The sequence below is a fragment of the Sciurus vulgaris genome (assembly GCF_902686455.1).
Source record: "Sciurus vulgaris genome assembly, chromosome: 1".
NCBI lineage: Eukaryota > Metazoa > Chordata > Mammalia > Rodentia > Sciuridae > Sciurus > Sciurus vulgaris.
In genome coordinates this window covers 30,811,995-30,825,041 of record NC_136461.1, presented here as the reverse complement: position 1 = coordinate 30,825,041, position 13,047 = coordinate 30,811,995, and the positions used below count along the sequence as shown (strand labels likewise).

Below are 13,047 nucleotides of genomic sequence, written 5' to 3'. Positions count from 1 at the left end.
TTACCCATGGACTATGTCTGGTCATGATGATTAATCATTGACTAATTCATGAAATGATTCAGAACTGACTGTGATTTCTGGCCAAATCTATTTGACTTAGTTAAGAATGATGGTGGGAAAGGGACCAGTTTTAAAACAAAAGCTATAACATCAATAGAATGTAAAGTCTTGGCATCATCTTTGGAGTGCTTTAGATTTCATCATTCAGTGACTCATTTTTATTCCCAGCATCTAGTGCTTTTTGCATGGCCCAAAGGGGCCCTGTGCTGCTCCACTACAGAGGAAACTTCAAGAAATGCTCGTTTGCTACAGTGTTTTAGCTTGTGAGAGTCTCTGGGACCTTCCCTGCTCCATCATGGGGTCACCTCTAGGTGGGTATTAGGGGGAGATTGGTAATTGGTTTAACCTTTAAATAAAAAACTTGGTAATCTTTTGTGGTCCACTGAAATTTATCCCTTAACATATTTTTCTGATCCCAGCATGATGTCACCTTAAAGATAATTTCTCTAGGACAGTGTTCTTTAAACTTTGAAAGACATGTTCTTATTTACTGTCATCATAAATGCTTCCCAGGTCCTCCTTTCTCTAGATAACCATATCTTTGTCATTTTGTACCTGAAAACAATGCAGCTGTGACTGAAATGGGAGTAGGGTAGGGATAGGTGAGGAAAGCCAGTTTAAAGAGTGAGAATTCAAATATAATCTTACTCCTCTGGCTTCCCCTCCCCTCAAATCCTCTCACCTCATGTCTCCAGATGCCTTTCTTTCATATTCTTTTTAAGCTGAGATGGTAGGATCCAACCACATTGGGCATTAAAATCTGTCATTTGGCTGCAATAAAGGGCCTCTCCAGAAATCAGATTATTCAGAAGGGATCTCCCTACTCCCTTTCTGCTTCTTCTGTTCTGTTTTCCATGAGCTTCCTGGGCACTTCTTTAAGACACTTGCATATCTTGCTCTGAAATTTTGGATCAATTTAGAGACTAACATGAAGAACACTTTGGGTCATCTTGAAATCATGATTTTAAAACATTAATAAATGATCCATTCAGGTCAATAAACCCTTTTTCCTAATACTCCTTGGAGCCCAAACAGGAAAAAAAAAAAAAAAAAGTTTCTTTATGCTCAAAAGAATTCTACAAATGGCTTAATGTTTAGTGTAGCTTATATCCCAAAAGCATTTTTTAGGAAGTTGACTGTGATAGAGATTTCTATTTCCTTTACAGGTCATTTTACCTGGGACAAATACCTAAAAGAAACATGTTCAGTCCCAGCGCCTGTCCATTGCTTCAAGCAGGTAATTAATTCTCAACATCATTAATAGGTGGGAGACAGGTAGTTCACCTTTGTTTTTCTTTTTTTTTTTTTTCCAGTTCCTAAACAAACAAAACATGAGGCAGAAGCCCTTTGAGTAAACTGGTGTGGCCCCAGAGTAAACAGTTGGAGGACCATAAGTCAAGAAGTAAAATGTGGTCACTATGAGTTTTAGCAGTACTTCATCCCAAGTAACACCCTTTCCTTCTTCTTCACCTCCTTGAGGACATTCTGTGTTACTGAAAAAATTTGTTATTTTTTTACTGTGGCTTTCAACTTAGACAAATAAGAAGGAGACTTATAGCCCTTAGACAGTTCTTGAAAGAGGAGCAATATTCCTTTCTCTGTACTGAATAACTTTGGCACAATCTTATCTTCCTCTTAGAATGTTGACACTGAGTCCCATTGGGAAACATTCAGGAATTGATAAGAGTTCATCCAGAGCTTCCACACAGAATGAAGTGCTGCAGAGATGCACATGTGATGTTGATTGTGTCAGGATGTGATAAGTATGTGATAGACAAAAAAGTGTACTGCTGCTGAAAAGATCTTAATATCAGAAAGTTATTACATCTCTCTTTAGCACGCAATGATTATTTCCTCTGTCAATATTTTAAGTTTGAGTTTTATTTTTATTTTCTAAATACAAATACAAATTCAAATTATATTTGAATACAAACTCAGGACTTCTGCTTATTTGAAATAATAGGGGCTGAATTCATATTTTTACCTGAAACATTTTCTGAAAGTCATATTGTAAACAGTAGTTTTCAAGTCACTGAAGATCAGGCAGTAAGCAGCGATCTTTGAGAGATGGACAACACATGAATTGATCCCTGTGTGATATCCCAACTTACTGTGGTAAGAGAATTTCCAGATCATGGCCCAAGAAAGAGGAACCCAGACCGATACAGCAGATTCCCTAATTTGAGGAGCTGTAACTGGGAGTGAAGGGACAACAAATTGACTAGAATTTGCAGGTCAAAGTACCAGAGAAGAGAAAACTTCACAGAAAGAAAACTACAAAGAGCTACAGAGAGTCTTTTTCAAGTATTCAGGAAAGTACTACTGTCCAGTGCATGCATATGAGGAAACTACTTAAGGCCAAAGGAAAACCTATCTGACAGGATTAGAAGGAATAGAGCCTAATAGGACTTGGAATCATTCTTGATCCCATCTACTTCACTGAAAAAAAATCTCTTAATTCACTGGGTATTGAGTTAGAATACCCAGGAAATCTTGCTTGGTAGCAATTATATTGATAACATAGCCTAAGCACTGTTGCAGACTTGCCTAACAAATCATAAAATTAAGACTCAAAAGTAGTAAGCTATTCCCATGTAGCAGCATCTAGGAACAAAGCACAAGCAAATTATAGAAATGCAAAAATATCTGTTACCCTACAGATAAAATTCACAATGCCTAGCATCCATTCATAGATTACTAGACATGCAAAGAGGCAGGAAAGTGCAGTCAATATTAAAGAGAGTAACCAATTGATTGAAACCAACTCAGGACCTACACTGATCATAGAATGGAGGACAAACACATTAAACTAATTGTCCTATTTTTTTATTCATTGTACACAAATTGGGTACAACTTTTCATTTCTCTGGTTGTACAGTTGATTGACATGTACAAAATTTAAGCAGAGAAAGGGAAGATATTTTTTAAAAAGACTTTGCATTGTACTACTATATGCGAAGTAAAAAATATACTAGATGGTATTATGAAAGAAGAAAGGTTAGTAAACTTGAAGACATAGCAATAGAAATAATCCAAACTTAAATGCAAAAATAAAATGGAGAAACAAAAAGAAATACCAGTGAATTGTGGGATAGCTTCAAGAAGCCAAAGAGACATGCAATTGGAGTTTCCAAAGAAGAAGAAAGTATTTGGAGAAATAATGAATAAAATTTTTTCAAAAAATGAGGGAAATTATAAAATATACAAGTTCAAGAAGCTCAATGAACCCCCAAAATGAAAAACAAGAAGAAAACTATACTAAGACATGTCATAATTAAATTATACAAAGTCATTGATAGGGAAACCTTAAAAGTAGCCAAAGAAAAAAAGACATTGTACATATAGCTAATATACAAATGACATTGAATTTCTTGTCAGAAATAATGCAAACAATAACAAAGTTGAGCACCATCCTTAAAATGCTGGAGGAAACACTATCAACCTAGAATACTATACCCAGCAAAAAATGAAGATGGAATAAAGATATTTTCGGATAAACAAAAGCTGAAAAAATTAGTGGAAAATTCACATCACCAGAAATGTTAAAGGAAAAATCCAAAAGGAAAATCATACCAGATGGAATAACAGATCTATACAAATGGATGAAGGTCACTGGAAATTGTAATAACAAGAATAAATATTTTTTCTTATTATTAAATTTCTATAAAATGTATTTGCTATGTAAATGATAATATGTATTGTGGGGATTACACCTATGTGTAAAATATATGTAGCAATAGTATAAAGGCAGGAAAGGAGAAATCTAAATATAGATATACCATAAGGTTCTTATACATAAAGTAGTATAATGTTAGTAGAATATAAACTATGATAAAGATGTTTAATATAACCCTAAAGAAAATACTAAAATAATGTAAAACAAATAGCAAGATAGTACATTTAAATTCAACCATATCAGGAATCAAATTAAATATAACAGGTCTTAACATCCCATTAAAAGACTGAGATTGGCACATTGACAAGACCTAATTTATATACTGCCTGCGAGAAAAATTACACTTCAAATATAAAGACTTATAGTTAAAAATAAAAGGATGGAAGATGATATATCATGCTGATATTAGCCCTAATGTAAAACCATAATATAACTGAAATGAGTATAGTAATCTTAAAGTATATTTCAGAGAAAACAATATTACCAAGACAAAGAAGATAATTTCATAGTGATAAGGGGTCATGCAATCCTTACAAAATGAAGCAAAAATTAATGCAATACAAAGAGAAATGGATAAATCCAAAATACATCTATATTTAGACTTTTAATACTCTTTCTATAATAAAAGAACAAGTTGACAGAAAAGTAAGCATATAGTAATTTTGAACATTACTATTGACTAATTTGACCCAGTTGACTCACATACTCTCCAACATCAGTATGGCACACATTATTTTTAAGTGCATGCAGATCATTTATCAAGTTAGGCCATATTATGGACAATAAAATAAAGCTTGAGAAAATTTAAAGGATTTAAGCAGTACAAAGTATGTTCTCTGATTATAGTTGGATTACATTTTTTTAAAAGTCAAAGCAGAAGATTACCTGGAAAATCTCCAAATATGTGGACCCTAAGTAAAGCATTTCTGAATACCCCATGAGTTCTGAGAAACCAAAAAGGACATTAGAAAGTATTTATAAATGAATGAAAATGAAAACAGAACATCTCAGAATTTGTGGGATGCTACTAGAGCAGTACTTGGGAAATTGTATAGCACTGAGTTCTTATTAGAAAAAAAAGAAAGGTTTTAATTAATGACCCCCCTCTTCCTCTTCAGAAAACTAGGGGGAGAAAAGAGCAAGATAACTCTGAAGTAAGCAAAGGACAAGAAACATTAAAGATTAGGGCATCAACCAATGAACAAAAGACAGAATTTTAAATAATCGAAACCAAAGCTGGTGCTTTGCAAAGATTAATAACACTGATGAACCTCTAGCCAGAGTTCCCAAGAATAAAAGAAAGATGATGCAAATAACCATTATGTGAAATTAGAGAAATTATATCACGGTGAAGTTACAGATTAAAAATAAATTATGCTACAATAAAAAAAAAATAAATAAATTATGCCTCTAAATTTGATAACTAAAGTGAAACAGATAACTTCCATAAATAATACAAATTATCAAATCTTAGTCAATATGATAGAAAACCTGGATTTTTGCTATAGAAAATTAATTTTTGGTTAAAGGCTTTCTCACAAAGAATATTACAGACCTCATTGACTTCCCTGGTGAATTGTTTCAAATATTTAGGGAAAAATATTACAAAGTCTACACAAATTCTCTCAGAAGATTTAAGGCAAGGTGATACCTTCAACTCTATGAAATGAATGTTTCTGTTGCCCAAACCAGAAAACAATACTGAAAGAAAACTACTACACAGCAGTATCCCATGAATATATGAAAAAATCCTAAACAAAATTTTAGGAAAAAGAATCTAGCAATATATAAAACAATAATTCATCTTGACCAAGTGGGATTCTAGGAATACAAGGTTGGTTTAAGTTTTAAAAACATCAATCAATGTAATTTGTCATATGAACACACTAAAGAAGAAGAAAATGTATAATCATCTCAATAGATGCATTAAAAGACATTAGACAAAATTCAACATAAGTTACTAAAAAAATTCTCAGGAAACTAGAAAAAGAAGGGAATTTCTTAAAGGTCATTTGTAACAATCTACAAATGATATCCTATTTGATAAGGATTAAATGTTTTTCTCTTAAGATCAAGACAAGGATGTCTGCTTTTGACACTTCTATTCAGTATTGTCTTACCAAAGCAAATAATCCAGAAGAAGAAATGAAAGGGATTAAAAGATTAGAACAAATACAAAAGAAAACATACCGAGTGCAAATAAGCACATGAATAAGGAGCTCAACACCATTATATTATTAGGGAAATAAGAATAAAAGGGATTAATATACTCTCACTATGCATTTATTTAAATGACTCTGATTTTTAAAAAGTCTCAAATAGTGGCAAAGTTGTAAAGCAAATGAAACTTTCATATACTGCTAATGAAAATATGAAATGGCTGACCTACTTTGGAAAGTAGTTTGGCAGAAAGGCATCATCACACTAGTGAGTAAAAGAATGCACTAAAGAAACTGGGAATTGAATAATAATACATTCTTTTTTAATATTAGTATTTTTCATTCATTGTACACAAATGGGGTACAACTTTCATTTCTCTGGTTGTGCATAAAGTAGAATACACAATGGAATATTATTTAGCCATAAAGAAGAATAAAATTATGGCATTCACAGGTAAATGGAGGGAATTGGAGAATATCATGCTAAGTGAAATAAATTAATCCCAATAATAATGCATTCTTAACTTTTGAAAAATTTCATTCTCAAAACTAAAGCCAATATTTTACTCAGTGGTTTAAAATAATCTAATAGAAGATATAACAGAAGAAAAACTACCATTTATAATAGCAGCCAAAGAGGGGAGGAGGTAAACTAACAAATATGCAAAACTTACATAAAGAGAACTTTAGAAGGCACCTTCCCAAAGGTATAATCCATTAAAAAAATTTAAAATTCATGGAGTGGACTTTTTCAAAATTAAGTATTTCTCTTCTCCAAAAAGACACTTATAATAAAAATACTCATAAATCACATAACTGACAACAGTACTCCCAAACTGATTTATAGACTCAGTGCAATCCCTGTCATAATCCCAGATGCTTTTTTTTTTTTTTCAGAAGTTGACAAATTGATTCTAAAATTCAAATAGATATACAGGAGACCCAATAGCCAAAGCAGTCTTGAAGAGTGAGAAACAGAGGTGGAGAACTCATATTTCCTGATTTCAAAACTTACTCTAAATCTACAGTACTCAACACATTGTGGTTCTGATATAAAGAGAGACATAAATTATTGGATTAGAATTGAGAATCAAGAAATGAACCCATCAATTTATGATCAGTTGATTTTCATTAAAGGTACCAGCATAGTTCTTTGGAATTTTCAAAAACAGCTGGAAATCCTCTTTGTCCCTCTGTACCACATAAAAAAATTAACTCCAAGTGGATCATAAACCTAAATGTAAAATCTAAAATTAGAAAACTCTTATAACACATAGGAGTAAATCTTCACGATCTTGATTTAGGTAATAGTTTATATATAGATGTGGCACCCAAAACACAAACAACAGAGAAAATAGTTAAATGGAACTTCAAAATTAAAGCTCCTGTAATTCCAAGGATACCATCAAGGAAATGAAAAGGTAACACACAGTGGGAGAAAATATTTACAAATCATATATCTGATAAGTGACTAGTATCACAAATATTTTTAAAAATCTTACAACTCAATAATAAAAAGACAACACAATTTTAAAGTGGGCAAGGAGTTTGAATGTATATTTCTCCATATATTAAAAAATTTCTAATGAGCACATGACAGAAATTCAAATGTCATTATCTTTAGAGAAATGTAAATCAGAATTGTAGTGATATCACGTCACATCTACTCACTAGAGGACTAAAATTAAAAAGATAGATAATAACAAGATTGGTAAGAATCTAAAGAAATTGTAATGTTCATACATTGGTACAGAAACTATAAAATCCTATAGTCACCTTAGAAAAGTTTAAAGGTTACTCAAAATGTTAAACATAGATATACCACATTACCCAGTAATCCCACCCATAAGTATATAACCAAGAGATTATAAAACATAGGTCCGCACAAAATGTATCATAAATGTTCACCACATTGTTATTCATAATAGCCAGAAAAGAGGAATAATCCTAATGTCCATCAACTGATAAAGAAGCAATGTAGTATATCCATAGAATGGAATATTATTCATCAGTGAAAAGGAATGAAGTACTGATATGTGCTATAATGTGGATGAAACTTGCTAAGGGAAAGAAACCATTCACATATTGTTCACATATTATATAATTCCGTCTATATGATATGTCCAGAATAGGCAAATCCATTGTAACAAAAATCAGATCCATAGTTTCTAGGGACTGAAATGAGAGGGGAATGGAAAGTACCTCCTAATGAGTACAGGGAGGATGATGACACTGTTATAAAATTAGATAGGTATGATGTTCATATGACTCTGTGACTATACTAAAAATCATTGAATGCATACCTGAAAAGTATTCATTTTCTCATGTGTGAGTTAAGCATATACCTATCATGTGAGCCAGCCATTCTGCTCTTGGATTTTTATGCAAAAGAAAAGAAAGTCAGTTGGTCCTCCATCTGTGAGTTCCACATCTGTGGATTCGACCAACCCCAAATCAAAAATATTTGGGGAAAAAATGTGTCTCTACTGAACATGGACAGTTTTTTTCATATCATTATTTCCTATATGATACAGTATAATAATTATTTACATAGAATTTATGTTTTATTAGGTATTGTAAGTAATCTCGAGATGACAAAGTATACAGGAAGATATGTGTAGGTTTTATACAAATACTACATCATTTTATATCAAGTCCATAAAAATGAACATCTGCAGATTTTGGTATTTCAAGGGCATCCAGGAATTAATCCTCCACAGATAACCAATCAACAGCAGTTTATTTTCATATATAGATTTGTACATAAATGTTTATAGCAGCTTCATTTGTAATTGCCAAAAACTGGCAACAAATTAAATGATCAGCAACATGATATGCCACTTAAAATAAAAAGAAATGAATTACAGGTTGAATATCCTGTAATTTTGGAGACCATAACAGACTTTGGAGTATTTGTATATTATATAATGAGATATCTTAGAGATATGACCCAGTTCTAAACACAGAAATCATTTATGTTTCATATACACTATACACATCCTGAAGGTAATTTTATACAGTATTTTTGGTGCACTTGTGTTTTGACTGCAACTCATCATATGAGACCAGGTGTGGAATTTTCCATTTGTATCACCATGTCAGTGCTCAAAAAGGTTCAGATTTTGCAGCATTTTGGATTTCAGACTTTCCAATTAGGGATACTCAGCCTATATTGATACACTCAACAATATGGGTAAATGTCAGAATAGCTGTGTGCTAAGTGAAAGAAACTAGACAAAAAGTGTATTTCCTGTGTGATTCCATCTAAGAGTAGAATATACAAATCAGTCTATAGTGATAGAAAGTAGCTCAGTGGTTACCCAGGCATGGGACTCTGGAAGGAACCGGGAAAAAGTGTTACAAAGGAGCATATGAGATCTTGAAGGTGATGGCCATGTGCATTGCCTTGATTGTGGTAATACTTTCATGGGTATATATGGTGTCACAAGTATGTACACATGTCAAGACTTACAAAGTATATAGTTTTATATAAATTATGAGTTGATTTATAAGTTAATTTTAAAATTTAAAAAAATATTTATTCCTAGTAGTCTGTGTGGTAGATGTACAGACCATTGTACTGAATATTCCATGAAGAGACACTAAGGATATGATAGTTAATGTGATGTAGTGGTCCTGAAAAGAAAGTTTTATACCAGAAGGGGTAGGGTATTGGAAAAATAGGTTGAGAAAATATTTAAATAACTGGACTATATGAAACATTCTTGTCTTTTTTTCACTATGAGTTAATATTTGATACTTTATGGGAAAGAAATTTTACCCTTTATCTACTTTCTTGTGTTTGCTTTGTAGGAAACTTTCCTGAGTGTTAGAGAATAACTCAGATAGGTTGCCCCTGGGCCAGTTGTAACCCATTTGAGTCAAAAGCATATATCTTCAGGTTCCATCTCTTGACATCCTTTTTGAAAATGCAGCTTACTTTTAGTCTTCTTAATCCTCATGAATTGTTCTCCTCAGTCCTACACACCTCCAAGCAACGAGTTCAAGATCAGCATGAAATTGGAAGCACAGGACCCCAGGAACACCACATCCACCTGTATTGCCACAGTAGTTGGACTGACAGGTGCCCGCCTGCGCCTGCGCCTTGATGGCAGTGACAACAAGAATGACTTCTGGCGGCTGGTTGACTCAGCTGAAATCCAGCCTGTTGGGAACTGTGAGAAGAATGGGGGTATGCTACAGCCCCCTCTGGGTGAGTAACTGGACACAGGATTTTCCTAGCCATTCTGTTAGGTTCCAAAAATCATACTCTTATCATGGGAAAGAAGAGGGTCCCCTCCTATCCCTTCTTTTTCATATGGTCTCCTCAAAAGGTCCATCCAAAATAAAATAAGCTGCAAAATCTGGACATTTCCACCTCTACACTAGCTTATGCTATGCAAGCTTCTTTCATATTCTTCCTTTTCCCAACAAGAAACCACATCCTTCATTTTTTGTTTGTTTGTTTTGTTTTGTTTTTGTCAGTGCCCATTTATCCCAAGAGAGAAAGTGAAAGGCAGTCTTAACCATATCATGTTCTCCAAAAAAACCAGAAAGTTACACATGTACACACACACACACACACACACACCATGAAGCTTTCAACAAATACTGTGAAGGAGTGAAAGAAAAATCTCTCAGTTTAACTATGACTGCTATAAGGTCCCTTACTTCCTCTCCTCCAAGTTTTCACTTGGTACTTGGAATCCATTATTAAGAAAATCCATTATTTTATTTAAATTAATAACCCCACCAAATTTTTCTCTTCCAGATTGAATTTCCAGATTGAATTCACTTTTTTTTTTTGCCTAAATATATGTGAGAGATTCAACCCATCTCATCAATTACTGTCAATCATTATTACAGCAAGTTTTGATGAGGGATAGAGAGGAATAGACTTTGGACTGTGTTGTCCTCAAGAAGCTAAACTAGACTAATCTAGCTGAACTAGATTAATCATTTTAAAGAGCTCCCCAGGTGCTTGTTTAACATTTTCTTCCATTTAAAAATGTATTTGTAATATAAAATTTTAAATATACACAAATTAAATATTACAACAAATGTCCAAGTATTCTTAATTTTTAAAAATTTTTTTGTAGTTGTAGATGGATAGCATGCCTTTATTTTATTTGTTCATTTTTATTCAGTGCTAAGGATCAAACCCAGAGCCTTACACATGCTAAGCAAGCACTCTGCCACTGAGTTACAGCCCCAACCATACTTCATTATTAATCATTATTAACATATAGTCAATCTTGATTTATCTGTACCTCTTACACTCCCTGTCCTCCTATCTGGTTGTCCAAACATAATATTATTTTATAATAAATATTTAGTATGTTTCTCCCATAGGCAAGGATAATTTTAAAAATTGTCCTAATGATATTATCACATGTAAATAAACTAATAATTCAGTATCAATAAATATTTGATTAATCTTTAAATTTTCCCTGTTGCCTCTTTCCTCTGCTCCCTCTCTCCTTTTTCTGTCTCTCTCTTTTTCTCCACACTTCCCCTACAACATTTTTTTTTAAAATCAGGACGTAAGATCTATACATTGCAATTAGCTGATATGCCCCTTGAGTCTCTAATCTGTGGAATCATCTCTCTCATTTTTCTCTTTGCTATTTATTTGTTGAAAAACTCAAGTCATCTGTCTTTAAAGCTTACCACAATTGTATGTTGCTGACTATATCCCAATTGTGTCATTGAACATGGTTCTCTCTCCTCTATTTCCTAGAAATGGTGCTAGATCTAGAGATTTTTCTCAGATTTATGTTCTATTTTTCCATAAGAATATTTCATTGATGGTGGTATTTATTTCTGTCAGGAAGCATATGTGGTCTGATTGTCTCGTTTTATAATGTAGCAACCATTGATGCTTATGGTTTAGATCAAGAGTCAACAGATTTTCTCAGTAGGCTAAATAGTAAATATTTCAAGCTTGCAAATCTTTTATAGCTACTCATCTTTGTCCTTGTAAATGTGAAAGCACCCATGGATGATACAAAATAAATTAATAAGCAGGACTGTGTTTCAATAAAGCTTTATAAGAAATAGATGATTAGCCCTGCTGGTTGTAGTTTGCTAACCCCGAGTATGTTATATTTATTCTTATAAAGAGAGCTAATAAAATTGACATAAATTAGGAAAATAAAATAGACTTTAATCAATTCTTGGGTTATCCTGAGATGATACAGTTCATACAGGATTATTTTCTTTATTTTTAAAATGATGAGTTGATTTACTAGCATCCTCCAAAAGTATTTAAGAAAGGTTGTTTTTGTTATTGTTTAGTATCATAAACTTGTGATATTTTGATCCATTACACTAATAGTCCATATTGATGCTTGAATTGTCCCATTTTGGGACAGTAGAAGCCTCATCAGATTGTCTCCTTATTCTTATATACATTATTAATATTTGGTAGCTATTGTGGACTTTTGAACTTTCAAAATGTTCCAGGTTTATCTTGTACATTTCCCACCCCTGGATAGAATGAGATATTTCTTCTAGGTTCTGGATTCCTTTTAGTGAGAAGTGGGATATAGAGATCATAATCTGAGCACTAGACTACAAAATACTACAAATAGGGTGGTCATTCTGTCTAGGTCTTTTTGTTAAAGACAGGCAGGGCATCGTCAGTTCATATTAATACGTCCCACTAAAATTCAGGACAGTGGTATTTAGACCTATTAATCTCTACCATTTTGAATCTGTATCTTCTTTATATCACAACAAAACCCTTGTTCTCCACATCAACAAATTAACTCATTTGCTTCATTCCACAATACACATGCAACAGTTTCAGCCTAGTTACCCAACACTACTACCATTATGACTGTGGATAGTGTTTGAGTTATTTGCATTTTTTTTCTTACCCTTGAAGTATAGACAAATAACATGATCTAAGGTCATATGGATTACTTTCTTTCTGGATGACTCTGCCACCAACTTGATAATTAAGATTCAATTGTTTCATTTGTTTTTGGAATTGCATTTTAAAAATTAATTTGGCTTTATAAATACATTAAATATATTCATCATTTTAAAAGCAATTTTTATAAAACACGAGGGTAAATCCCCTTCACCCTATTCGTTCCTTCTTCCATATGTTACCACTCAATTTTATTGCTTATCCTTCCATTTTAG

At 32.8% G+C, this 13,047-nt stretch overlaps 1 protein-coding gene across 22 annotated transcripts in view; it reads left to right on the top strand.

The window, feature by feature from the left end:
* SCMH1 (Scm polycomb group protein homolog 1) overlaps window positions 1-13,047 on the top strand; it is a 348,969-nt gene that overhangs the window by 203,795 nt on the left and 132,127 nt on the right. For 18 of the 22 annotated variants that reach the window (XM_079113208.1, XM_079113218.1, XM_079113217.1 and 15 more), the window contains 2 exons: window positions 1,227-1,297; window positions 9,874-10,108. In XM_079113208.1, the coding sequence (XP_078969334.1) occupies window positions 9,910-10,108 (199 nt within the window). In that variant the 5' untranslated portion in view covers window positions 1,227-1,297; window positions 9,874-9,909. Of the gene's footprint in view, window positions 1-228; window positions 372-1,226; window positions 1,298-9,873; window positions 10,113-13,047 lie in introns of those variants that run through there. The other 4 variants (XM_079113205.1, XM_079113202.1, XM_079113203.1 and 1 more) reach the window with 2 other exon arrangements.